Source organism: Catharus ustulatus, chromosome 5, assembly GCF_009819885.2.
Source record: "Catharus ustulatus isolate bCatUst1 chromosome 5, bCatUst1.pri.v2, whole genome shotgun sequence".
NCBI lineage: Eukaryota > Metazoa > Chordata > Aves > Passeriformes > Turdidae > Catharus > Catharus ustulatus.
In genome coordinates, this window is record NC_046225.1 from 46,846,502 (window position 1) to 46,874,323 (window position 27,822).

General features: G+C 43.7%; 1 protein-coding gene across 7 annotated transcripts in view; it reads left to right on the plus strand.

The window, feature by feature from the left end:
* The window catches only part of DLC1 (DLC1 Rho GTPase activating protein), a 279,555-nt gene that overhangs the window by 139,160 nt on the left and 112,573 nt on the right, over positions 1-27,822 (plus strand). For all 7 annotated transcript variants that reach the window (XM_033060568.1, XM_033060562.2, XM_033060559.2 and 4 more), the window contains one exon: positions 7,688-7,721. In XM_033060568.1, the coding sequence (XP_032916459.1) occupies positions 7,688-7,721 (34 nt within the window). The remainder of the gene's footprint in view (positions 1-7,687; positions 7,722-27,822) is intronic.

Sequence of the window (27,822 nt, forward strand, 5' to 3'; positions counted from 1 at the left end):
ATATTTGCCATCTAGTGTAGCCATTTGCAAACTAGTCATTCATGATAGAGCTGTTTACGTTATGTGAGTGCAAGGAACCAAAACAAAAGCTAGTTTAATTATATTTGTAGTGGCTTTCTCTGCGGGTTTGGAGTCAGTACACAAATACAGTAATTTCACGAATACAAGCCGCACCAATTTGACCAAAATTTTGGTGGAAACCCGGAAGTGCGGCTAATATTCCGGGGCGGCTAATACATTAACAAAATTCTAAAAGCTACCAACACGGAAGTGAGAGCCCGCGGCAGCCCCAAGCCAAGCTGGAGCCCGGCCGGCCCCGGCAGAGGTGGGAAAGCCTGGCAGAGGCGGGGCCAGCAGTGTGGGGGGCGGGCGGCAGAGCCTGAGCCAGCAGGGCGGGGCAGGGGGGCGGCAGAGCCGGGTCAGTAGGGCGGGGGAGACTGGGAGAACTGGGGCTAGCAGTGCAGGGGAGCATGGCAGAAGCAGGAAGGCCGGCGGGTGGGGCTGCCTGGCAGCGGGGGAAGCCCAGCAGAATCGGGGCCAGCAGCATGGGGGAGCCTGGCGGTGCGGGGGCCTGCAGTGCCGGCCAGGGCGAGGAAATGCGACGGCGGTGCAGACGGGAGGGGGCGGCTGGCGAGCCCGGCGGCGGCAGCCCGCCGGCAGGGCTAGGGAACGCAGCAGCGGGGCGGTGCTGACGGGAGAGGGGGGCCGGTATGCCTGCCAGCGGCGGCAGTGGCTGGTCCGCCGGCAGGGCGACTACGTAAACAACGCAGCGGCGAGGCGGCCGGCATGCCTGCCAGCGGCGGCAGTGGCTGGTCCGCCGGCAGGGCGACTACGTAAACAGCGCAGCGGCGAGGCGGCCGGCATGCCTGCCAGCGGCGGCAGTGGCTGGTCCGCCGGCAGGGCGACTACGTAAACAGCGCAGCGGCGAGGCGACCGGCATGCCTGCCAGTGGCGGCAGTGGCTGGTCCGCCGGCAGGGCGACTACGTAAACAACGCAGCGGCGAGGCGGCCGGTATGCCTGCCAGCGGCGGCAGTGGCTGGTCCGCCGGCAGGGCGACTACGTAAACAGCGCAGCGGCGAGGCGGCCGGTATGCCTGCCAGCGGCGGCAGTGGCTGGTCCGCCGGCAGGGCGACTACGTAAACAACGCAGCGGCGAGGCGGCTGGCATGCCTGCCAGCGGCGGCAGTGGCTGGTCTGCTGGCAGGGTGACTACGTAAACAGCGCAGCGGCGAGGCGGCCGGTATGCCTGCCAGCGGCGGCAGTGGCTGGTCCGCCGGCAGGGCGACTACGTAAACAGCGCAGCGGCGAGGCGGCCGGTATGCCTGCCAGCGGCGGCAGTGGCTGGTCCGCCGGCAGGGCGACTACGTAAACAGCGCAGCGGCGAGGCGGCCGGTATGCCTGCCAGCGGCGGCAGTGGCTGGTCCGCCGGCAGGGCAACTACGTAAACAGCGCAGCGGCGAGGCGGCCGGCATGCCTGCCAGCGGCGGCAGTGGCTGGTCCGCCGGCAGGGCGACTACGTAAACAACGCAGCGGCGAGGCGGCCGGCATGCCTGCCAGCGGTGGCAGTGGCTGGTCCGCCGGCAGGGCGACTACGTAAACAGCGCAGCGGCGAGGCGACCGGTATGCCTGCCAGCGACGGCAGTGGCTGGTCCGCCGGCAGGGCGACTACGTAAACAACGCAGCGGCGAGGCGGCCGGCATGCCTGCTAGCGGCGGCAGTGGCTGGTCCGCCGGCAGGGCGACTACGTAAACAGCGCAGCGGCGCGGCGGCCGGCATGCCTGCCAGCGGCGGCAGTGGCTGGCCCGCCGGCAGGGCGACTACGTAAACGTAGCGGCGAGGCGGTGCTGACGGGAGAGGGGGGCCAGTGAGCCCGGCAGCGGCTGCAGCACCACCCGGCCGGCCCCGTCAGCAACCATGAGCGGGCCGAGCCTTCCTGGCCCCGCCCCGAGCCAGTAAAGCCCTCTATGCCGCGATCCTGTTACTAATTGGCCAATTTGTGAAAGCTGCGCACGGATTCTCGCGACGAACGAAAGTGCGGCTAATATTCGGGGTGCGGCTTATCTATTGATAAAGACAGCAACATTGTCGAGGCACCGGAAGTGAGGCTTATAATCCATGCGGCTTGTATTCGTGAAACTACTGTAATCTAGCTTTGCCTACACTTCAGGGAGAGCCAAGCAATTTTCAGGTCAGCCTGGGTGTGCCTCAGCTTTTTACAATGGGAGTCTGGCAGCCCAGCATACCCTCACCATTGCCCCCAAACATGATCTGTCTTCTTTGCTGGTGATGCTTTCACCACAAAGACACTGCACACATTTATTGACTACACCACTTCTAATCTGGAAAGCTATGGCTCTAATTTTTAATTCAAGATCAGAGATCAAATATGTGAATGTTGAGACTATAATGGAAGCAATCTAATTTAGAGAGTGGGGAGGGATTCTTTCTTGCCTAATTTAATATCAAGAACTTCTCAAGGCAAAAATGAATGGTTTCTCTGTGAAATTTTGGGCTTTTTTTAATATTTAATACTCTTTCCTGCTAAAATATTCTTCAAAACTCAAAAAAAAAGTTTTACTTTGGTCAAACAAAACTTTTAATTTGTGCAAAACTTTTATTTTATGTGTTGATTTACCAGAATTTTCACCACTTTTTCTCTTGCTGGAAGACAACTTGTCCACAAAACATCTAATAAAACTTACAGGAAGGGGATATTTAACCCAGTATTATTAGGTAATAATATCTATATGTTCAAGGTAACAGCAATTTTAAAGAAAAATGTCCAATATGTGTTCAAAATGCTGGAGCCCAGACTAAGATCATGATGATGGTGAGAGGGCTGGATACCTCTGCTGTGAGGAAAGACCAGGATTGCTCAGGATGGGAAGAGAAGGCCCCATTGTGGCCTAAAGGAAGCTTATAAGAAAGATGAGGGTGCACTTTTTAGCAGGGCAATGGTATTGAAAAGAGGGTCGATTTAAGATAGATGTAAGGAAGGATTGTTTCAGAATGAGAAGGGTAAAATACTGGAGCAGGTTGCCCAGAGATGTTGTAGATGCCTCATCCATTCAAGGTGAGATGGGACTGTGCTCTGAGCAACCTGATCTCGTTCAAGAGTTCCTGCTCATTGCAGAGGAATGACCTCTAAATGTGCCTGCTAACCCAAATTATCCTATGGTTCTATAATTCTGTAGCATTTTACATACATTTCACAGCCATATTTGCACACACAATATGTTTTCAGTGACACAGCTGCAATACAGCAAGGATGAAAACAAAAATTTTGCATAACGTGTCAAATAGTATTTTCATAATTTAAAAATCCCATCCTCTAATTTGGAATAAAAACCTGAATATACAGTAATTTCACGAATACAAGCCGCACCAATTTGACTAAGATTTTGCTCCTAAACCGGAAATGCGGCTAATAATCAGGAGCGGCTAATACAACCTCAGAAGTGCCTGCCAGAGTGCTGAGCCGAGCAGCTGCAAAGTCGGCATTTTGCGATTGTTACAAATCGCTACTTTGTTGCACCGCGGGTGGAGCCTGGTTGCCTGTAGGCAGCACGGGGGGCGGGGAGAGAGGCGGGAGAGCTCTCTTTCCTCCTCTGCCACAGCCCAGGGGAGAGACGGGGGGGGGGCCCGGCGCCGCCATTGCCGTGGCCTGGGGAGGAGAGGGGGGACCCGGGCCGCCCCTACCGTGGCCCGGGGAGGGGGGGGGAAGCCCGCGCCGCCCCTGCTGCGGCCCGGGGAGGAGGGGGGAAGCCGGCACCGCCATTGCTGCGGCCCGGGGAGGGGGGGAAGCCGGCGCCGCCATTGCTGCGGCCCGGGGAGGGGGGGGGAAGCCGGCGCCGCCCCTGCTGCGGCCCGGGGAGGAGGGGGGAAGCCGGCGCCGCCATTGCTGCGGCTCGGGGAGCCGACGGGAGCCCCGCGGAAGCCATTGCTGTGGCCCGGGGAGCCGACGGGAGCCCCGCGCAGCCATTGCCGCGGCTCGGGGAGCCGACGGGAGCCCCGCGGAAGCCATTGCTGTGGCCCGGGGAGCCGACGGGAGCCCCGCGCAGCCATTGCCACGGCTCGGGGAGGGGGGGGGAAGCACGCGCCGCCATTGCTGCGGCTCGGGGAGCCGACGGGAGCCCCGCGCAAGCCATTGCTGTGGCCCGGGGAGCCGACGGGAGCCCCGCGCAGCCATTGCCGCGGCTCGGGAAGCCGACGGGGTGCTTTGTCCCCGCCCGCCGCCGCCACGGCAGGAGCGGGGAAACTCCGTCCCTGCCCGCCGCCAGCGCCATGGGCGCGGGAAAGCTCCGTCCCCGCCCGCCGCCGCTGCCGTAGGAGCAGGGGAAGCTCCGTCCCTGCCTGCCACCGCAGGGCAGCGCCGACCCGGGGTGACCGAGCCCAGTGGCAGCGGCGGCTGGCCCCGAGCTGCAGCACCGTGCTGGGCCACCTGGCCCCATCAGCGGCCCCTAGCGGGCCGAGCCTGCACAGCCTTAGCTCAGCCAGTAAACCCCGCCCTCCCGCGGTTCTGTTAATAATTGCACGCAGGTCCTCGCTGCGAACGACAAAGCGGCTTATATTCGGGTGCGGCTTATCTATGGACAAAAACCGAAATATTTGCCAACACCCAGAGATGCGGCTTATATTCAGTGCGGCTTGTATTCGTGAATTTACTGTATTTCAGCAGTGATCTAGTTTTTTTCTCTTTTTCTCTCCTTTTCTCTTTCCTTTTCCTTCTTGGTGCTGCTAAGAGCACATACTATTAGACACAGAAAGGAGCCTGACTTTGGGAGATGTTTGTTGAAATCTTTGAAGGGTATGTGTCTGCTTTGATCTGATCATACAGAAATTGTTATTCCAGTTCTTCAGTTCTGTGAAGAGAGTGAGAAATAATCTGAAGTTACAGTGAACCCATCTGGTCAAGCAGGAAAATCCGGTTTAATTGCTCTATTGCCAGAAATGTTAAATCACTTCCTGGGAATGCAATTCATTTAGAACATATGGAACTCATTGGAAGGTCTCCAGTGAATTCAAAACTGTACTGAAGATGAGAGCATTTCTCATAAGTAACAATCATGTTTTCCCACTGGGCAGCATGTAAGCAGCGTGTGTAACTGTATTAACAAAAAACTAAACAATAGGAGGACTGTCTGAGATCTTTTTCCACAAGATTTACTCGTGGTTTACTTTATTTTAAAATTTCAAGACATACTATTTCCATTTAGGCTTCTTTCTTTCAGCAATTGAGCAGCAAAAGAAAGTTCTGATGCAACTTCTAGCTCATTTTGCATTTTAATTCAGAAGCACTGCACTCTTCGGAAGACAGATATTTGAAAGTACTCTACCTCACTCTACCTTTCAATTTTCTGGAACTGAAAGTGCTTCTTCATCCTACTAAACAGAAGTAGAAATTTTGTGACTTCCACATCTGCCCTGAGGCTTGATGATTTTACGTATTTCCTGCAACAACTTTTTACCTGGGTTAAACCCACTAAGCCCTAGCAACCTTTAAGACTGTCATCTAACAAATTCACTAAATTTACTATATTTCATTGTACATCAACATATATTAATGATCATCAATTATAAATACTGTATATTTCCAGGAAATTAATTGATGTGACCAATGGCATTATTAACAATATTTAAGTCTGCTATGACTATATGAATAAATCTACATGTTCATGTGAATGATGATGACAGCTTTTTAGGAAGAGTTCATTCAGGCTAAAGGCACTGCCAGTGACTTGCAGTGCAATTATAAACATGACCAGAATCCATTCAAGTCTGTCATAAAACCAGCAGAAAATGATCGTCTCTACTTGTCATTATCATATCCCCTTGGAGTCCTCTAACTGCTTCCCCTGAGCTGTTTGTTTTGGCTTTGCATTTTAGACCTTCCAGAGGCTGTCTCATCAAACTGTTATCTTTTCCATTACACAGCTTATGATTTCAGTGCAGACACTCTTGGTTGCCACATCTTCAACCACCTCAGTGCTCTCTAAGCTTTCCTTAGAGGAAACCATCACACCTTTTCTAGCTAACAAAACTCACCATAAAGTATGATGTTAACCTGTTCACATCTTTCATTCTTTTGTCCTGATCCTCTCATTTGATTCACATCTGATTATCTCTTTCTTTCTTTTTGTGCCATTAAGGGTTTTCTTTTTCCTATTTGTTTACTTGTTTTTCACTTTCTCCTCTATATAAAGTTCTATGTTTACAAATTTCTTTCTTGGACTAACGTGAATAGTGAATCTCCAGTTTTTTTCTTATTTTCTTACTTGTCTTAGCCAATGCAACACTTAAGTCTGGGAAAGAGAAGGAAAAAACATACTCATTTTCAAAATAAAATCAACTTTTTTTATAAAAATTCATACATAATACACTTTCTCTTTCTTGAAACTAAGACCTTGATTCACTCTCTGATTTTATTGTTTCTTTGGCTCATTGATTTTCCTCAGTCTATGCTTCCTCAGACTTTGCTAGATTATTGGTCCTTCTCCTGAACAAATTTAGGTTTGTAAAATGCAAGGAAAATGCTTTTCCAGCAAAAGGCTATTGTTGGTTTGAATAATATTAGTCTGATTGTGTAATATTTTTGAATGTCAAAATCAAACAACACACAGTTAGCCAGGCAGAATACAGGTGAAACAGAAAGAATCACAAAAGCCATATATTAATGTATAGCATCTAAGACATGTTCTCGTTGAAATTTTATCTAGTAATTTATATGAAGCACTATTTTATATCACAGGACAAAACAAATTAAATTTTCAAAGTCTGTTTTGAGAAATTCTATAGCAAGTTTAAAACTAGTTGGTTTATTTCTGGCCATCTCTCTCCTTTTTCTTTTTCTTTGAATCTGCAGCAGGAAAATCTGCTGAATAAAGGCTAGACTAACATAAGTGAAAAGGAGGCAAAATTGATACCTTAACTCATGAGGCAGTTCTGCATACATTACATACCAAATCCAATTTCTCATCCAGTCTTTCTTGCCTGTATCCTATATGCACATTTTAAAATTCCTTTTATATGTTTGAGATATAAATTTCACTTTACTGTTCATTCAATATATAACCTCATTTTTTATCAGAAAGTTCTTCTATATTGGTCTGAAAGAAAAGCATAATATGAAAAAAAATTTACGTCCATTGCAAAAAAGAAGTCTTATACAATTTTCCAAGTCCAGAAACAATTACACCCAATAAGAAAACAATTCTATTACTTGTCACTGAAAATTTATATAAAAAGTAAGAAACTAGTATATCATAGAACAGCACATATTTGAGCCTACTGAAGAAAGATTTGGCATTTCAATCTAATCTTCAGTCACACAGATTTTGTCTTTCTCCCTCAAAATTATTAAATAATTTCCCAGTGGAATTTTGTGATAATGTGTTTTAGGATGATTATTTCAAAATGTAATCATAGGAATACCTTATCAACTCCATCTCCTCCCTTCTCTCTTAGTTCTTTCTGATGGTAATTAGTTTCACAATAGATTATAAGACATTCAAATGGGAACTGTATGTTTCTCTCCAGAGTGCTTAGCATGGTGAGACCTCAGTTTTTTCCAGATCTTCTAGACACTCACGAAATTTACCTCAAGATTTCATAATGTTTCCCTAATATTAGCGGTATCCCCTAAATAGTCCCTAATATTTTTTAATAGTGGTATTTTGTTTTCTTTCAGGCTATGCCAGTTATTTCAGAGAAGGAGAAGGCTGGTGAGTAAATATTTACTCATTTTCTCATTTCCTTGTTGTATTTGTTTTTGGAATACCGTGTTACTCAACTAAGTGATAAAAGACAGGCTTCAACTGTGGGCTTTCAAACATATAGGATTACAGATCTGACCAGTGTTTATGTAAAGGCTATTTGTTGTTTCCTGAATAGACTAATTTCTCTTTCTAAAAAGGAGTCCAGTCTTCTGTCTCATATTAATAAGAATGTTTGAAACTGTCCTACAAAGTTGAATTGCAGCTGCTCCTTACACATCCATATTCCTGTAGTTACTAACTTGCTATTTGGTGGTAACGTGTATCATGATTTATTAGGTGTCTCAATGAACAAACGTGGATGCAATGAGTTTTCCCAAGTCAGTGGAATTTGACTTTTGTCTTGGTATAAACTTTACAGTCTATCTTTAAATATGGCAAGAAATTTCAGTTACCTGGAGTGTTTCACTGGAGATAGTAACATTTGCTTTGGCTAAGTACTTCTACAATATTGAAAAATTGTTTTTCCGTTCTTTTCTAATATATGTGTCCTCTGAATGCTATATGTACTTTGGTGTTGGTTTGTGAAATCTATTATAGATTTCCTGCTAGACACTGTGGAATTGGTGTACTCTTGTGACAAACACTAGGGAACACTCCACTCACCACTATCGCTCTCGAGAATCTCTGTTGGTTACTTGTCTTTTATTTTAATTGATAATTTGCTACTGAACTTTGAATACAGCTTGAAAAATACCTCAAAATATCCAAATGCCATCTGGCATTCAGATTTATATCTGATTTTTATTGGTGAGGTTTTCTTCCATTACCCTGGTTCAGATTGTTTCTTTTCTTTTGGTTATTAAAGGAGAGGAATAGGTTAAAAATGTTTCAGAGAAAATCCACAGTAACACTCGTACTGTGAAAGCTATGGAGCTGACTGTTTAGCATGTTGCTAATTTAGCTGTTGAAGTTCAGAAATACAGTAATTTCATGACACTAAGGTGCACCCTTTTGACTAAAATTTTTGCCCGAACCCGGAAGTGCACCTTATAGTCCGGTGTGCCTTATATATGGGCAAGAGTTAGGAAATTTGCCAACCCAGAAGTGTGAGCCACAAGCCATGGGGGGAGCCGGCAGGGCCGCGGCTGCCGGGTACAGGCGGGCCCGGGGGCCCGCAGTGCCCCAGCAGGCATGCCCCGGCCCTGGGGAGGTGGCATGGAGTGGTGGTGGGCATAGCTCAGCCCCGGGGAGGCGGCACAGAGCGGCAGCAGGCATAGCCCGGACCCGGGGGGGTGGCACAGAGCGGCGGGGGGCATGGCCCAGCCCCGGGGAGGCAGGGCCGAGCAGTGGCAGGCATGCCCCGGCCCCGTGGGGTACAGGCGGGCCTGGGGGCTGATGGCTGCTGGGTTGAGGCAGGGCCTCGGCCAGCAACCATGAGGGAGGAGCTGAGGGCGGAGCCTCACTGCAAAAAAAAAGTGCACCCTATAGTCCGGTGCACCTTATCTGATCTACAAAGTTGCAAATTTTGCCAACTCCCGGAGGTGCGCTTTATAGTCCGGTGTGCCTTATGGTCATGAAATTACTGTAATTCCCAAACTCTGACACATATTTAATAAGATTTTTCTTTATAGATTTCACAGGCAGCATAATCTGGTGTTTCTTTTTCTGAGGTTGCTCATGTTTGACCATATCTTCTAAATTATGTCAAAACATGCAAACTGATTATAACTGGTTGTACCATTTGCAGCTAATTTTAAATAAAACTCAAAGATCTATATTTACTTCTTTAGTGTCAAAGTTACCTATCATGTCAGTGTTAATGATGTAAAATGAATGTATTTTTTGCATACACTTTATACCCCCTACACATGCATATGAGCCTGTCTCTCTTTTCCTTCTTTCTGATCAGACTTCTGTGCTATGTTTTTCTGTGGACAGTATTATATTTAATATTACAAATATTAAGTGGACCTTAATGCCACATGAAATCAGTATGCTGATATTTCCATGCACATGAGCACAAGCCAGACTGAGGATGAATATGTGGTTGCCTTTTAATCAGTTTTGGCTTCTGTTTAACTCTACAGCTCAGAAGTTCCTGAGGTTATGATGGGTTATTTTGCAATAATAAGAATGCATGAGGGAGATGATTATTAATCACTTGGTTCTAGGAACAGTAACTATTATTTTAATTAAATGTAATTGGATCTTAATTCAGTCAGATCCCATGCTTTGCAAGGTAACTTGCCAGTATTGAATTATTGCTGCTTTCACTTCACCAGAATGACATAACCTACAACCAAAGAGGTACCTAAGGTGTGAAATCCTTCAAAATAATATAACATACTTGCTTGTCTGCTACAAGAGAACATAAGAAATACTAATTTTGATATTTATTTGGCAATACCAAAAAACTAAAGTTTTCTAGTTTATATTATCACAACAAACTAAAATGTATCACAAAATATTACAGAACAAAAATAAGTTATTTATTTTATTACTGGAAAAGCTAATAACATTGTAGGTTAAGAGACTGGTTGGCATTGTATTACAATTGGGATGAAATGCACTCAAAATTTCTAGTGAAACATCTTTTCTCATTTTGAGAATTTGAACTAATATTCTCTTGTAAGTCACTCTTTTCTACTTAGTACTATTTGTTGCCATCTGGAACTGGAATGAGAAATACAAGAAAGTAGAAAGGCTGTTATTCCAATGTTTCTGGTTTAGAAATTATATATATACAGAAATAAAACCCTGTTTTAAGAAGACTTACTATTCTGTAGACTTGAGCTACCTTGATATTTTCAAATGTTTTCCTATAGGCAACCAAACATTTAGATCCTTAAATGGACTAAGCTACCTAAGCAACTTAGAAGTTCACATGCTACTGATTATGTTTACAGCATTTCTTAATCCTTGAAATTAAATAATTTTTCCATTTTATGTATTTTTTAACATGCAGTGAATTTTGACATCAAACACAAACTCCATAAGATGGACTACCTATTTGAAAAAAACCCACACTCAAATACCATTTTTAGATTTGGAGTAAAGCCAAACATCTGAAAATATTGTTGCTTTTGTCAATTAATGACTCAAGAGTTGCATAAAAAATTTATTTCTTTTTTAATAGTGGAAAGAGCAGTAAAATATGCAATTGCAAAGTGCCTTTGGTGAAAATCTATAAATGATCAGTATATTGAGCAGAATGTTGGTCATGCCTAAACACGTAAACGATTGCTTCCACTTGTGTGAATTAGGGCATTGCAAATGATGTGCTGTGGCATCAGCTATTTCTGAGTAACGCACTTTTCAGAAGTCTCAATATTGTTGACATTTCTGGAAATGTTGAAAAAATAAATCTTTCAAAATAATATTTAGAGGTAGAAGTTAAGATCAAGCACTATGCACTGTCAGAGAAAACAGTGGCTCAAGCCAAGAGATGACTCAGGGCTAGTAATGTTAGCACCTACATTAAGAATGCAACCCAGAAACCAGATTCAAAACACTATTTTTTCAGATTCATCTGGTTTTCTTTTGAGCAAATTACATATTTGCATGCCTTTACTTACCTTGCTGACTGTTGTGATTTATATACTCAAATTCTGTCAAAAAAATTTGAATTATGGAGAATTAGCATGTTTAGTTAATAATGGAGGTGTCTGTGTCATTTCTAGGCTAAAAATAATCAACACCTGAACCTTTGGTTCACATGGCTGTATATCAGCATCTGTTTTACTGATGCAAATCACATATGAGACTTCATGAATGGCATTGGTTAGCTCTCCACTAACTGCAGATTTGAGATGGCTCCTGACACAGATAACAACTGTCAGTACAATGAATCCACTGTGAGATTCCTAACTCAGGGCTAACTTCTGTTTCTGGAGCAGTGTTCCCAAAACAAAGGTGAAATTACTTTAAGCCAATATTAGAATTATTGCCCAAGTCCCTTTGTGTACCTGCTTCATGCTTTCCCAATTTATCCTCAAATATTTGTAGGGAATAGTGAACTCTGTTTAAAACATTGCTACAACAGAGCCAGTGGGAGAGGTAGAGCAAATATCCACATCTGGTCACAGATTAGAACAGATTATTTCTCTTGAGGTGATGGAACTATGTGCTATCAATAAACAGGGTAGAAAGTTTAGTCTAGCCATAAACAAATTTTAAATAAATATTGACATCATTGGTCCATAATGTTCAGCATTATAATAAATAAATTTTTCCTATGAATAAAACAACTGCCCTCTGGTAATTTTTAGTTGAGCATACATTTAGAATAGTTGCTGCTCTAAAAGGAAAGGAAGTTCTTTTAATTGAGAATAGAAATTGAACCTGCTTTGGAGTTTTCATTTTTCTATCAAAATATTCCCTTGTGCTTTAAAAATACACTGTGGGAAAAGTACACAGCCTCTTCAGGTAAATCTCAGTATTCTCCCTATCTAGTAGGTTACACAAATAAAGCCCAAATAAAAGTGAAATATAAAAACATGATATGTAGGAGAAGAGATTTGATAGCCCATTTCTCATCTGTATTTTGATGATCAACAAACCAACAAGAGGATAAAATAAGAAGCACAGTAAAAAATAGCAGCATCAGTGGATCTCTGGCCGGCTTACAGTGCTTGAAAGCTCCCCAGTGTCAGTATTATGGGCCTAGCAGCGAACAAATCCCTTTTTTTTTTCCTACATCTAATCTGGATTTCTGGCAAAGACCCTATTTAATAAAGTGCAGGTACTATTCTACTTTGGTGTTAATTTTCCTGGTTGTCTTTTTGATTCAGAAGGAAGACAAATACAGGGATGATTAAAGAGACCTCAGTGGCTGGGTTTTTCCTCTCACAGGCTCTAATTGTTAGTGTCAGGCAGCAGAGGACACTTGGTGCTCAGCCCCACGGTGAGATGAGCTGCAGAACAGGAGGTGATGGAGTGATGACAAGGTGGGTCGGGCTGTCTGTGACAACTCACAGCAGAAGGACCTGGAAAATCCAGTACCACAGGTTCACGGTCATGTAACAAGGCACAGAAAAGACCGACTGCTTGGCTCATTAGATAGAGGTTTTTTCATTCCATTTAATTTAACTGCAGGTCTAATCAAAAGGGGATTGCAGTCTTCACTAGATTTTACAAACATATTCTAGATCCAGAGAAAGCAATTCTTTCTATGAGCAATATTCACTAGATGTTCTGTTTTCATAAAGTCGTTTTGAACCTAGAGCTAACATTTAAAAATTCAATTGGCTACAAGATATCAATTTCCACATAAACTAGAGAGAAATACAAAATAATTGGCACCATTACTAGTTTTCGGGCTACCTTACAATAACTTTAGCCAGTATTGTAGAATAAACTGGGCAAAATGAATTATTAATTGTTCCATTTAGCAAGTGCTTTATCTGGTTTTAGTAGAACTGTCTTACTAATGTTTTTGTGAGACCTTAGTACGAAGTACTAGCTTCTAGTTAGTTAAAACTTCTTTATTGTCAGTGTTGCAACAGTTATAAAATTTTCTAAATAACAATGTCAGGTGAGCACTCATACTTCAATCTGTGAGACTGAAAAACATTTAGAGAAGCTCAGCCAGAAAATGCATGGATGGCTGCCAAATAGATGTTACACTAATAGATGTTACTGGATATATATTTATTCCACTGCTATTCATTTCATTGCTAGAAAAAATGATTATGCAAATAGATACTGAAAACTGACCTTTTCATGATAAGATTCCTAATCATTTTTGGTTGTTTCATTTTCTTTATTTTTTTCTAAATGCAGTAAAATAGCTGATGTTAGGATTTTTGGTATTTGATTTTTAGTGGCTTATTAACCACACACTAGTGCAGTTGTTCTTCTGAATAAATTACTTCACTTTTAAAACCCACACCATATTCACCATGGGCATGTGGACATAAACACACAAACTTTAAAATCCATATAGCTCTGTATGAAACGAAAGGTGCTGTTGCCATTTTCTTTACATTTTGGAGGAAACAGGAGGTCCTAGGACTGCAGCTTTCATATAAAATTCCCTTTTAAACCATGCTAAATGCACTAGAAGCAGGATGACACCTTAAACTCCTCATGGTTGCCTCTAGTATATTACTTTTGCTAGTCTTAAAGTTGTTTTTATCACAGAAATTTTGCCATTATTAAAAATTACCAAACATTAGCATTGAATTATTTTAAAGGTATTTGATATTAACAATATTTTATCACAGATTGATAAATTGTAAGAACATCTCTTATGAGAGACTTCATCACCCATAAGTGAAATACAGTTAAACAAAGATTAAGTCTCTTCAGGGAGACTATTGGAAGTTCTTTCTCCAACTTTCTGTTCAGGAAGGCCACCCCTGAGATCAGGCAAGATCGCTCAAGTCTTCGTCATGTCCAGTTTTGAACACTTCCAAGAGCAGAGCCTGTGCAGCCTCTGCAGGCTACGTGCTCCACTGCTATCTTGTCTCCACAGAGGAGATGATGATTTTCCTGATGTCCAGTCTGATCCTTTTTGGTTTCATCTTATGCCTCTTGTCTCTTTTGTTGTCTTCCTCATATGTACAATATGAAGAGCCCAGTTCCATCTGCTTGTTGCCCTACTACGAAGTCCTGGGGAGCTGCAGGTAGGACCCCAAAGCCGTCTCTGCAGGCTGAACAAGTCCTGCAGCCTCAGCTCACAGGCCAAGTGACCAGACCCTGACCCGCTTGGTGCTGTCCCTTGCACGTCCCTTTTATCCATGTCTTTCTTGTATTGGGAGGCTCCTGGAGCTGGACTCACTGTTGCAGATGTGCAAGCACTGCATAAAGAGGGATAATCCCTTCCCTCCATCTACAGGCCATGCTTTTATTGATCCACCCCAGGCTGCTGCCAGCTCATTTCACTGCCAGGGCACGCTGCTGGCTCATGCGCAGCTCTCTGGCTGCCAACACCCCAGGGCCTTTTCCACAGAGCTGCTCTCCAGCCAGGTTTTATTATTTATTTATCCACCCTTACAGACTGCAAAATCTCAACCTACAAACAAAATTATTGTGGAAATTGTGCTCTTTGTTGTCAAAACAGAAAAGAGAGCAGGAGACCCATGAATTTGTTGCTTTCAGCCAATTCAAATTTATTACATTATAAGTAATTATAAAATGTTCAGATCTTAGAACATCATGAAACAGACTGTAAACTGGTACTCAGTATACAGTAATTTCACGAATACAAGCCGCACCAATTTGACCAAAATTTTGGTGGAAACCCGGAAGTGCGGCTAATATTCCGGGGCGGCTAATCTATTAACAAAATTCTAAAAGCTGCCAACACGGAAGTGAGAGCCCGCGGCAGCCCCAAGCCAAGCTGGAGCCCGGCCGGCCCCGGCAGAGGTGGGAAAGCCTGGCAGAGGCGGGGCCAGCAGTGTCGGGGGCGGGCGGCAGAGCCTGAGCCAGCAGGGCGGGGGAGCCCGGGAGAACTGGGGCTAGCAGTGCAGGGGAGCATGGCAGAAGCAGGAAGGCCGGCGGGTGGGGCTGCCTGGCAGCGGGGGAAGCCCAGCATAATCGGGGCCAGCAGCGTGGGGGAGCCCGGCGGTGCGGGGGCCTGCAGTGCCGGCCAGGGCGAGGAAACGCGGCGGCGGTGCAGACGGGAGGGGGCGGCCAGCGAGCCCGGCGGCGGCAGCCCTGCCGGCGGGGCGAGCCGCGAGCCGCGAGCCGCGAGCCGCGAGCCGCGAGCCGCGAGCCGCGAGCCGCGAGCCGCGAGCCGCGAGCCGCGAGCCGCGAGCCGCGAGCCGCGAGCCGCGAGCCGCGAGCCGCGAACCGCGAGCCGCGAGCCGCGAAAGCGCCGCCGCGAGCCGCGAACCGCGAGCCGCGAAAGCGCCGCCGCGAGCCGCGAGCCGCGAGCCGCGAACCGCGAGCCGCGAACCGCGAGCCGCGAACCGCGAGCCGCGAGCCGCGAGCCGCGAACCGCGAGCCGCGAGCCGCGAGCCGCGAGCCGCGAGCCGCGAGCCGCGAACCGCGAGCCGCGAACCGCGAGCCGCGAACCGCGAGCCGCGAACCGCGAGCCGCGAACCGCGAGCCGCGAACCGCGAGCCGCGAACCGCGAGCCGCGAACCGCGAGCCGCGAACCGCGAGCCGCGAACCGCGAGCCGCGAACCGCGAGCCGCGAACCGCGAACCGCGAGCCGCGAGCCGCGAGCCGCGAGCCGCGAACCGCGAGCCGCGAGCCGCGAGCCGCGAACCGCGAGCCGCGAGCCGCGAGCCGCGAACCGCGAGCCGCGAGCCGCGAAAGCGCCGCCGCGAGCCGCGAACCGCGAGCCGCGAAAGCGCCGCCGCGAGCCGCGAGCCGCGAGCCGCGAACCGCGAACCGCGAGCCGCGAGCCGCGAAAGCGCCGCCGCGAGCCGCGAACCGCGAGCCGCGAGCCGCGAGCCGCGAGCCGCGAGCCGCGAGCCGCGAGCCGCGAGCCGCGAGCCGCGAGCCGCGAGCCGCGAACCGCGAGCCGCGAGCCGCGAGCCGCGAGCCGCGAAAGCGCCGCCGCGAGCCGCGAGCCGCGAGCCGCGAGCCGCGAGCCGCGAGCCGCGAGCCGCGAGCCGCGAGCCGCGAGCCGCGAGCCGCGAGCCGCGAGCCGCGAGCCGCGAGCCGCGAGCCGCGAGCCGCGAGCCGCGAGCCGCGAGCCGCGAGCCGCGAGCCGCGAGCCGCGAGCCGCGAGCCGCGAGCCGCGAGCCGCGAGCCGCGAGCCGCGAGCCGCGAAAGCGCCGCCGCGAGCCGCGAAAGCGCCGCCGCGAGCCGCGAAAGCGCCGCCGCGAGCCGCGAAAGCGCCGCCGCGAGCCGCGAAAGCGCCGCCGCGAGCCGCGAAAGCGCCGCCGCGAGCCGCGAAAGCGCCGCCGCGAGCCGCGAAAGCGCCGCCGCGAGCCGCGAAAGCGCCGCCGCGAGCCGCGAAAGCGCCGCCGCGAGCCGCGAAAGCGCCGCGGGGCGGGCGCGGCGCTCGCGAGGAGCGGCGCGGGGCGAGCGAAAGCGGCAGCGGGGCGGACGGCGAGCCCGGCGGCGGCAGCCCTGCCAGCCGGGCGAGCGAACGCGGCAGCGGGGCGGTGCTGACGGGAGAGGGGGGCCAGCGAGCCCGGCGGCGGCGGCAGCAGCAGCACCACCCGGCCAGCCCCGCCGAGCCGTGGCGCTGAGCTGGGCCACCCGGCCCCGTCGGCAACCATGAGCGGGCCGAGCCTGCCTGGCCCCGCCCCGAGCCAGTAAAGCCCGCTATGCCGCGATCCTCTTACTAATTGGCCGATTTGTGAAAGCTGCGCACGGATTCTCGCGACGAACGAAAGTGCGGCTAATATTCGGGGTGCGGCTTATCTATTGACAAAGACAGCAACATTGTCGAGGCACCGGGGGTGCGGCTTATAATCCGTGCGGCTTGTATTCGTGAAACTACTGTACTCTGGCTACTGTCATATAATAAATTTCAATCAAGTGGCTTCTCAGTATAAAATTAGGTATCAGTTACACAGTGACTTGGTAGCATTTATATTACCCAGGCCACATTGTAGTCTCTTTTTTAATTGGACACCAGAAGCATTCTAAAAAAGGTGTTTTCCCTGACCAAAAATAACTTTTCAATCAAATTAAACACGATCAAGTTATTCTTTCTTTCCTTTTTTGGCTGTAACAAGAGTAACAGAGAATGGTGATAACCAATTAATCAAGTTAGATCTAGGCTAATTTTCTTCAGCCTGAGTTCATGGCAAAGACATGTGCTGCTTCAAATGAAATATAAGCTAGTTCACTTGGTCCTAATTGACACTGACATGCAGTCATTAGGTCATGGTTTCCAAAGTAATGATGTGACTGTTGATTTGGAAATCAGGTGATGGTCTTTCTTTTTCAGTGTCCAGAAATAGAAACAGCTTCTGAAAAGCTGAGGTGCCTAAGCCAAATTTTTAAATTAACATTTGACTGAATTTTAATAGTTGTTTAGGTACCTGAAGATGAAAAACAAGGCCTCTGTGACACCTGCTAATTTTGCACCAATTTCTTGTCAAGGTTACTGCTGGGTAGTAAAGTCTGCACATGGCACAAAACTATGATGATACCTAGTCATTTCTAAAAAACTTAAGATGTTGTTCTACTTTACTTTTCTGGGTTCCTAGACAACATTAAAAAGATGTCTGGAATGTATTATGCTCCTGTTTTCATATTTGAAAATAAGACTTGAACTGCTGAATTGTGTCAGAGTTGTTGAAGATGAACCAAAAAAAAACTTGAACAATTTTAAACCATGTTTGACATGAAGAGCTTAGAGTACTTAAAATTAAGTGTGCCAAGACAACCTCTTTTTGCATCTGTTAAAATAGAAGGGTAAGAAATGGTTTCAGTTCCAAATCACTGGAACATGAGCTTGTTTTTGTTGCTTGTACATTTGAGGTACTTAAATGCTCACTTTGCTAGAATTTTACTTTACTGCTATTCAAAAAGTCTTAGGGAAAAGAGAGAGGTCTTCAACGTTTGATGAAAAGGCATTTCTCTAAGGATATGCTGAAAACAAAAGCATGCTTTGGATGAGGCACACCTGGAGGCAAGGTGTCTTCCTGATGCAGAACCATCCTTGGCAGGACAATGAGGTCTGGATGTAACTGCAGTGTCACAGATGGCTCAGACTGAGGTTATTCTTTTCTTGGTGGAAACGTCAACCTGTGCTCTGAATGGCTTCTGCTATAGCAAGTTATGTTTGAGAGAATTAAGGCTTCTGCCTATAGTGTGATCAGCCTGAGCAACTAGACTTTTTATTTTCTATAAACTGAAAGATATCAACTACAAAAAGTATTTTTCATCATCCTGAAGATTTTAAATAGCTTGTGGTATCTAGTCATCAAATTTAACCATTTTGTCAAATATTCTCTCCAAATACTCTTGTAAAATTAGATTACTTTTGCACACATCAGGAAATGGTACTTGAATGAAATGCTGATTTTCTAACATATGGTAGATACCCATGGTCTTTAAAATACACCAGTGTACAATTCTTATATGCAAAGTCAGTCACCTGCCTCATGCTGTATTACCTCTGTCAACCTACCTCTGTGTTAATTATGACTGTTGATGAATTTCCCCTTCATGATATTTTGGGAAATAATAAGCTAACTACTTGAAATGTTTGCTTAATTTATAAGTATTGCAAATAAAGAAGTAACTGAAAAAAAAGTCTATTGGTAGACAAAACTGCCAAATGTTCTCTAAACTATACATCTTCAAGGAGTTACTCCTGCAGATAATCGTTCTAGTCACGTGAGTTTGGATTAAACATGGAAGTAGGAATTTGCTAAATCCCAGTCTCAAATTATTTCTCTGAAAGTTTCTGCATGTGAATATTCTCTTTAATTCATTTGGTAGGTTGGTAATGCAAATACCAATCTATTCTGCATTGAATTGCACCTGCTGCTGTACATTGCCCTAAAAGAAGAGGAAATAGTTGGTAACCAATTTCAAAGTGTTAGACAGGTAGATCTTATCTCAGTTGCTGCTTATGAGCAGAATTGAAAGGCAAAAAGGAAAGTAACCATGGATTTGAATACATATCAAAATACAGGTTTGAATTTAGAGAAGAGCAGTTGAAACACCTGTTAAAAGGCTAGCAAAATAATTAAATAAACCACAACATCCTCTAGGTTGGTGTCTAATTTACAGTGTTATCCTGGAATGTGTTTTTATATTCCAAGGAAGAAAAAGAAAGACTGAGACATTAGACAAGAATTCATCAATTGGTTAATATAGAATACTGTTTACAGAACGACCCATCCATACACTAGAAAGATTTTTCTCATGTAGTTACCATGGGAGGTTCTCAAAACAGGGATGAAACTACAGAATGCTCAGAGAATGCCAAGGCCTTGTTATGGTGGTTTAGCTTACACTAACCCTTTGAGAGGGATAACATTTTTTGTGTCAGCACAAGCGTGCCTTCAACAAGTCTCTGCTCCACATTTGTAACTCATATACCTGGTATACCTGGTCTGGTATAATTTCAGCATGTGTATCAGGTTAATCAATTTTAACAGTAATAAATTCATAATTGTTAGTGAATTTTTGACTGGAAAATTAAGCTATATAGTTTCCCTAAAAGTTCTTTCCTGCTTTTAGAAGATCTCAGACTGGTGCTTTTTATACAGACTGGCCTTCTGGCCCTGTGTTTTGAACCATGGATCCAGCCTAGCACTTGTAGGGAAAATGTCTTTTAGCAGCCATTCAATGAGCTATTGCAGGATCAGACAATAACAATGAACGATGCAGAAGACACTGTTCCTGGCAAACTAGTTAGAGTAGGATTTTCTTCTCCTAACTTGGAAGTGGCTTTTTCAGTCACAGATTTAATACCTGCCATTCCTTTCAACGGTTAGTTTTTGCGCCTCATCTTTTTTTTTTGTTGTCTCCTAGTACAATAGCTGTCCATGTTTGATCACTCTGTGTTGGTAAAAATTTATGTGCAATTCCTTGTCTCTTCCTGTAAAAGAATGAGAGGACATCAAATAGAGTCAAAACAAACAGGGGGAGGCAATCTAGAACTGAGCTATGGAGCTCCTCACCTCAGTAGACTGCAGAAGCTAAAGTTGTACACAGCTTTAGAAAAATACTAGAAAAACTAGTAGCAGAGAAATTAATTAGTATAACCCTTTCTTCAGTAAAATTAATAAAAGTTCTTACCAACTACTTTTGCAGGACTTACCCAAATCATAACCCTTTATATAACAAATCAAAACTTGCCCAGAATGCCAAATAAGTAATGCAATACATCCTCTAAGTACTGAGTTCAATTTTAATGGGTCAAAACCAGTATTTTGTAGTAAAAGTATACTAAATATTCAATCCTAATATGTACACTGAATGTACTTTTATTGCATGGGTGTTTCTTTTCTTTTGTAAGAGGCATGGATTTGCCCCAAGAAACATTACTGATTGTCCACCATAAAATTAAGAATCCTATATAGCTTATATAGCAACAGCAAAAGACGTGATAGGAAGTGTTGGGATATGTTAGACATGTTAGGAAACTTTCTATCAAAAGCTAGAGGGATCTCAAAATTTGCTGAAAACCAATCTATTATCAGAATAAAGTAAGTCAATGCAATTCTTCAGCATAATAAACAGCAAAGAGAAAAAATACGAGCGTATCTCATAAGAATATAAAAACAAACAACTATACCAAATAAACATAACCAAAGAACACACTAAAACCTGAAAAGATAGATAAATAGACAGATAGATAGATAGATAGATAGATAGATAGATAGATAGATAGATAGATAGATAGATAGATAGATATTGCAGTTGTAATCAAAACTGGGCATCATTTTGTCTTTAACGAGGAAATGGATGTTGGAAAACTAACCAAGAACGTTTCCAAACTAAGGAATTGCTACATGTATTAACTTTTGCAATACATTTCAAAGGCATTTCCAGAGAGGCAACATATGCCACATTAGACAAACTAAGATGAATAAGAAACAGACGTTGTTTCATAAAGCAAATCTATAAAAATAATCTTCAGCAACGTAAATTGCATATATTTATATTAAAAGACTGAGTGATAAGAAATGACCCAAGTTTTTTTGTTTGCTTGCTTGTTTGTTTGTTTGTTTTTCTCAAAATGATCATTATAGCTTAAGTAAGTTTAACTCTACTGATCCATAGAAAAAATTCCACGTCTAGAAAATCTTTGCTGCATCTGTCTTGGGGTTTCATGCTTTTTGGTGCTACGTTCACCAGTTCCCATGACTCTATCTTAAACCTTTCCCTTATTTTATTAAGAGAATTCCAATTCAACTAAAGATATAGTGATCATTTCATTTCCTGAGATATGTTATTTAAGCTTCCCTTAACTGTTTCCCTAAGCAAAGGAAAATAAATCCTCAAAAATAAAGAATTTTAAAAAAAAAAAAGGGACAATGTATCTTTGTAGCACGCTGCAGTATGGGCAATTATTTCAATAGATTGAAGTAATTGTCAAAGATAACAGAGAATTAAATTTTTTGTAATTGTAGACTTCTAGCTGTTTTTAGCAAATAGAAGTTTAGACACACTCCAGCACCAAAATCCCCTCTTTGTCATGAACCATTCACAAGCAGCACTGCTTAAAATCTGAATTAAGGATTGGCCAAATGCACACACTGCAGACAACCAGTAAATAATTGCCTCCTGTATTCCCTTCTGGTTGTTTCCTACATAGTGCTACACAATTTCTTAGAAGTATTCATTGCTTCTCTATTTAGAAATCCAGGACATAGATTTAGAAATATAACTATGACAGAAACAAAGTAGCACAAACAAAGTACTTCCAAAACTGGTATTTTTTCTCTCTTAAAGGAGCTGTGGGCTGAGTCCTGAAGGTTTGTTCATATATATTGTCAGAAGAAGGTATAGGCTAAATAACAAAATAATTTGTAGTGTACACATCCAGCAGTCACCAAGGTTTAAAGGGCGCCTGTTTCAAGACCACAGTCACACAGAAGCATCTGAAAAAGTAAATTAAGCAAGACAAGGACTCAAGCCCTGACATATAGTTATCCCAGTTCTTTAGTTATTATGCTTCCTGCTCTAGTTTTGGCCCATGTCATCTGGTAGTTTTTTAGAAAAGACCCACAAATGCTTGGAAGATAAGAAGATCCAGGAAGTGTTTGAAACCAGCAGTGGTAGGAGATTCACACTTACTGTCATTGAGTGATCTTAATCAAAAAGGTCAAAGACATTAATTGATTCTGACATCCTTTGTCTACCATAGACTTCTCCATGTTTAGTCCTTGCTCAGAGGATTCAAAAAGAATTTACGAGAAAATCCTCCTCTCTATGGAAAGATCTTTAGTCTCTTGTAATGCATGGAAAATACACCTCAGTGAGATTCTAGCATAAGAATTTGAGCAACTGCTTTCACCTACCTCTTCTCTCCACTTTCCCTCCTTCTGACAAACTATCTTCAAGGTTTTTAGTTTTGAACTTTTATTGAAGTTTTTTTTTTGTTTTTTTGTTTGTTTACAGACAACTGGATATGATAATTGCATTTTTGCCTTTTAATTGTTTTCCTGTTGTGCAATAGTTACTAGCTCAGGAGAGGAAAAGAAAAGGAAAAACAGTGAGCCAGAAAATTAGCTAAGCTGCTGCACTGTTACATGTACCTGGAAAGTGGGTCACAAATGACTTTCAGCAGCTCCCCTAAATGGCAGGGCAAGGTAATCCCTGGCATAACTGTAGGGAAAGGTGTGGCTGACAGTGTGCTGGCAGGCATTAGCAGCTGTCCCAGATTATGCTCCCTGTAGAGCAGCTTTTTGTACCAGAGATTGCTGCTCCAAACTCTCCCTCCTCTGAGACAAACCTGTGCAATGGGCAGAGTCCTGCTGAGCCCTGTTTAGCACTTGCTACTCATCTATCACTCCCAAACCATGCTGAGTTATTACAAAGGGTAAGTGGAAGTCGCTGTAGCCATAATTATAGCCTGCATGCATATTGTTATCTGCATGAATGCACTCTACCAGCAACCTAACAACAAATTGATGAAACTTGAGAAAGCCTTACATGTGTGTGACAGAGAATAAAGAAGCTTAGGTACAGGGCTCCACGATAATTCAGTGGAAAATCATCCCACTTTTAACATCCTGACCCTCTCAACACTGAGTAAGCATTGCCTTACCAATGTCCTCACACAGCAGGAGTCAGGATGGAATTTGCTTTTATTCCTAATGGACCTTTGAACAGCAGATTTCACTGATAAGAAACAGAAGATTTCACTGATTCAGTCAAGTGACTCTCAAGTGAACTCAAAAGCATATTACTTTCCTAAGCCTGCAGCAATTAGACACTCACCCATTCATAGAACAGTCCTTAAAGAAGCAAGAAAAGTGTGCTGTGCTCTCTGGTTCATGCTGTAAATAGTAAATATTTTGGAGCAACAGAAAAAAATCAAAAAGCTAATTCATATTCCCAGACATTAGAAATATCCCTATGTTAACACAGAAACTATGAGCTGATCCTATATAACTGTAACTGAGAGATAAAATCATTTCAGAGGAGCACTTATCACCAAACTGAAATTATAAGATGCCAAAATTTAAATTAAGGCTTATTCCTGAAGAGCATCCAAATAGATTACAGCAAGAAAATCAAAGAGGAATATTTCTGCTCTTCAGTGATGTTAGAAAATAGGTATGACATTAGGATTAAACTATCATCATTTCTGTAATATCTGATTATCCTTAAGTGGTTTTGAAAGTGCAATGCAGTATTTTTTCATTCCTACTTTGCGTGCTCTGGATCTGTTGAGAGAAACACAGTGCCTAACTTGCAGTCCAAAATCAGTAACTCCTTTTACATCAAATCCTGAAAGGACACACACTACTCTGTAGCTTAGGCTGCAGTGCTTCATGTTGAGAGCAGTATTAATACATGAAGGAATGTGCTAAACCTTGTAGGTCACTGATTCAGTTTTATTGAGACATGGTTACACTTCCTATGCACCCTTCTAACTTATTCTGGACATTTTGGGACTTTTTAGATTTCACACCCAATGAATTTCATAAAAAATAGTGCCTTTGTTGCTACTTTCAAGAATAGAACTGGACTCCAACCCACAGGACTTCAACCCTATGCTCCTCTCCAAGCTGTTCTGTTCTTCATTGCCTTACCCCAAACATCTCCTGATGGATTTTCCCAAGGAAGGCCTGTGCTGCTTCCAGCCTCCAGTCCCAAAGCTGACCCCAGCTAGCTTTCCAGACCTCTGACTGTGAACTCACATCTTCATTCTAAGGGACAGTTAATTCTTCTAGGATAGCTAAAGTTTTTAAGTGAACCAACCAGTTTTCCATAGGGTTTCAGGTATTTTAAAACAATATTCTTTTTAGTTAACTTACACAGAAACAAAAGTAACAAATGCAGCATTCTTTTTCTTGAAACACTTCCCTTACTTTTGTGATATATACTTCTGGCTTAACTCCAGTCATCTTGAATAGCTTGGGATCTCACTGTAGGTCATGTTGTGTCACTTGAATAGGGGAGTCTTTCCAGTTCATTTTTCAGAGCATTTTCAAATTCACTAGCACAATCATCAGAAAGCAATGGCTCAGTCTGCGATAAGCTGTCAAACTGAGTTCATCTCTACTATCTAGTGCTAAAGTTTTCTTGACACCTCTTCAACAGTTCATTTCATTCATAGTTTCTCTTTGATAAGTTTCCATTCCCTCAAGCGTTTTCTTCACAGTTAGGAAAGAAATCTGGTTCCCCTGGGGCTATTTGTCATAAATTCTCTATCTGGTAAGAGTCCATCAGAAAGCGTACTTGAGTCTGAACCAGAGCCTGGAATGAAACTTCCTCATTCAGTAGCACCTACAAAGGCTCACAAGCACATTCCTGTTAGCATATAGAGCAGACAGTAGAGTCTACTGTTTCTCATAAAATGTATATCTTCGTATATCCCTTTTCTACTTTTCCTATAGGCAGTTTTTCATGGGTCTTTTAGAGTGTTCATTCAACATGCAACCAGGTGAGCACACTCAGTTGTCTCATGTTTTATATGGAATAGCTTACCAGCTGGAGAACATGAAACTCTTCAAGGGGAGCTGAACTCTTCACATTCTTGCGGTGTCTATACTTCATTTTTCACCTCTTTGTCTTACAGCAATCAGCTGTATATAGTTAGTCACCTCTGGGAAGTCTATCTACCTGCAATGTTGAGATAGGCACGTGAATCCCTAAAAGTTGTACTGGTTGTCTAGCTACATATCTCAACCTGGATTTGTGTTCAAATGCATGTTGCCAGTTTTTTAATGGAATTTATAGTCTGGTTTACAGTTCAAGCAGTAATTCCTGGGTTTCATTATGCATGAATCTGCTATGTTTGCAAAATACATATATCCTTCTTCATGTATTCAGTGGGCCAGACTGTGATTCACCTTAGCATAAATAGATTGAAAGTTGTAACTGCCTAAAAGAGAGCTTTGTTTTGAAGGTGAGTCACTGTGCTGCACTCCCAAGTTTATTTCACTGCCTTCTAAGTTCAGGAATTCAACCATTTGCTGTAAACTGGATCATTGAAATTATTCATATTAGGTCTATTTTTTACCCTATGTTGTTTTAATGAGCTGGCTTTCAGTGAGCTATGCAAACAGTTGCCCCAGTACCATATGAGAGGACAGTTTGGTGCAATAAGGGCAAAAAGACTTTGAAAAATGAAATATTTCTTGTAGCAGCCTTTTGCTGCTAGTGTCTTGGGAAATAAGTGCCTTAAAGAGGTTGCACAAGACTTAGAGAGACATAGAGAATTTTGTATAGAAAATGTATTTAAATACTAAAATATGTAATTCTAACTGACCAAGAATAAGGACTATGTGGCTGCACAGCCATTCAGATGATACTGCAACAGCTTCTGTTATTTAATAGAAACTATGGAGTCCCTTCAGAAATTTCAGACTGTTACAGACAGTCTTTTGCAGAGTAAACATCTCCCCCTCTACCCTCGTGTTTGCTGTGCTGGTGTATATGAGCTGCACAGACATCCTCATCTGGACTCCTGGTACATGTGCCTTGCCTCTGTTTCACTGCCTTTTGTGACTCTCCAGCCTGCACAGTGCCCATTGCACCAGACATCTTTTACTTCCTCTCAGGCATAGAAAGATCATGTAACCTTGGTGCCGAGAGTGCTCAGCTGGGAAGTGTAAAAGCAGTGTGTGTTTACAGTAACACTAGACACTGTTTCAGAATAAGTCAGCATTTTTTGCCCAACAGGAATCCAGCACATCGGTTCTCAGGCAAGGAGGAGCAGAGTGGACTAAGGTCAGCATGTACTTGCTGTTAATGCACAGCTCAGTTCTTTGTTTCAAGTTTCAACCCCACAGTTGCCTGCCCTTTTTTGAGCTTCCTTTGCTTGGTAGATGTTTAGGAGTTAACAGCTGGTCTCCCCTTATTTTTCTGAGAGCTCCTTTCATGGTCTTGTCATTTATAAAATAAATACAGTAGCTGCAAAGGTTTGCATGAACTTTTTTGAGTTTCACAGATTCATTCATGTCTTTACAAACCCTGCACAACAATGTGATTAAGTCCATTTTTCCGTAAAAGGGTATGGAAACATCTAACCTTTGACAGATTATGAAGTTTGGCAACTAGCACGAAGTTAGATGTGACAAGTGAGGAAAGCATTTATACAAGAAATTACAATTTTTTTTAAAATTATACAATCTAGACTTCCTTGGTCAAATAGAAAATATATGTTTTGTTTATATTTACATTTGCTCCGTATTGCCTCTTAGAAAGAAAAACTTTACTGAGGATCAAAACATGGAGTGGATTTCAGTGAGCTATACATGCTTAATACACCACAGGTAGTTATGGTATCTATATACTGGCCTTATTTTCATTGATGATCAGTAGTACTTCATTGAAAATATTTTACAAAATGCATGGGTAGAGATGGGGAATGTACATTTGAAGTCTTCAGTTGAAATAAGAGTGAAAACATTTTTTCTGCAGGCTTCTCATCTCCAAGGTACGGTAAGCTTTAAAAATGGCATCATTCCTCTACATGAAGACTAATAAAAGGTGCTTAAAGTTTGAAGGCCAAAATGTAATCTTTGATCTAAAATAATTTTCAGTGTCTCTCAATAATTTTCAGTGTCTTTCTTGAAGTGTATTTTAAATTATACATTATTAATAATCCTAGGTGCTAGAATTTATTTTTAGTTATTTGGTGGTCCAGATGCTGAAATCTTACAGTTCTTACATAGAGGAGGAGGCTTTCAGCATCAAATATCTAGGTTTACTAGGTTGAAATGAGGTTAATTAGTAACTGAATCTAATCCTATTAATTAAAATTCAGAGCTGTCATGACTTGATAGGGACAGAGCTTTTCAAAATTTAATGTTGAAGGACTTATATTAAAACCTGGGTTTTAGTTGCCCCTTTGGTTTTTCTTATGCATTTTGATACACAGTTTAGATTTAAGTTTTGACCTTTTGAAATATATTTGTTTTATTTGTGACTTTTATAGGCAGTTATCCAAGCTCAATTTTTTTATCAGTACACTGACAGCTTCTCACTTCAAATTTCAAACAGTCTATAATCAGTCTTTTAAGAAAAGTACATCAAGAGCAGAAGAGTATTCTTGCTT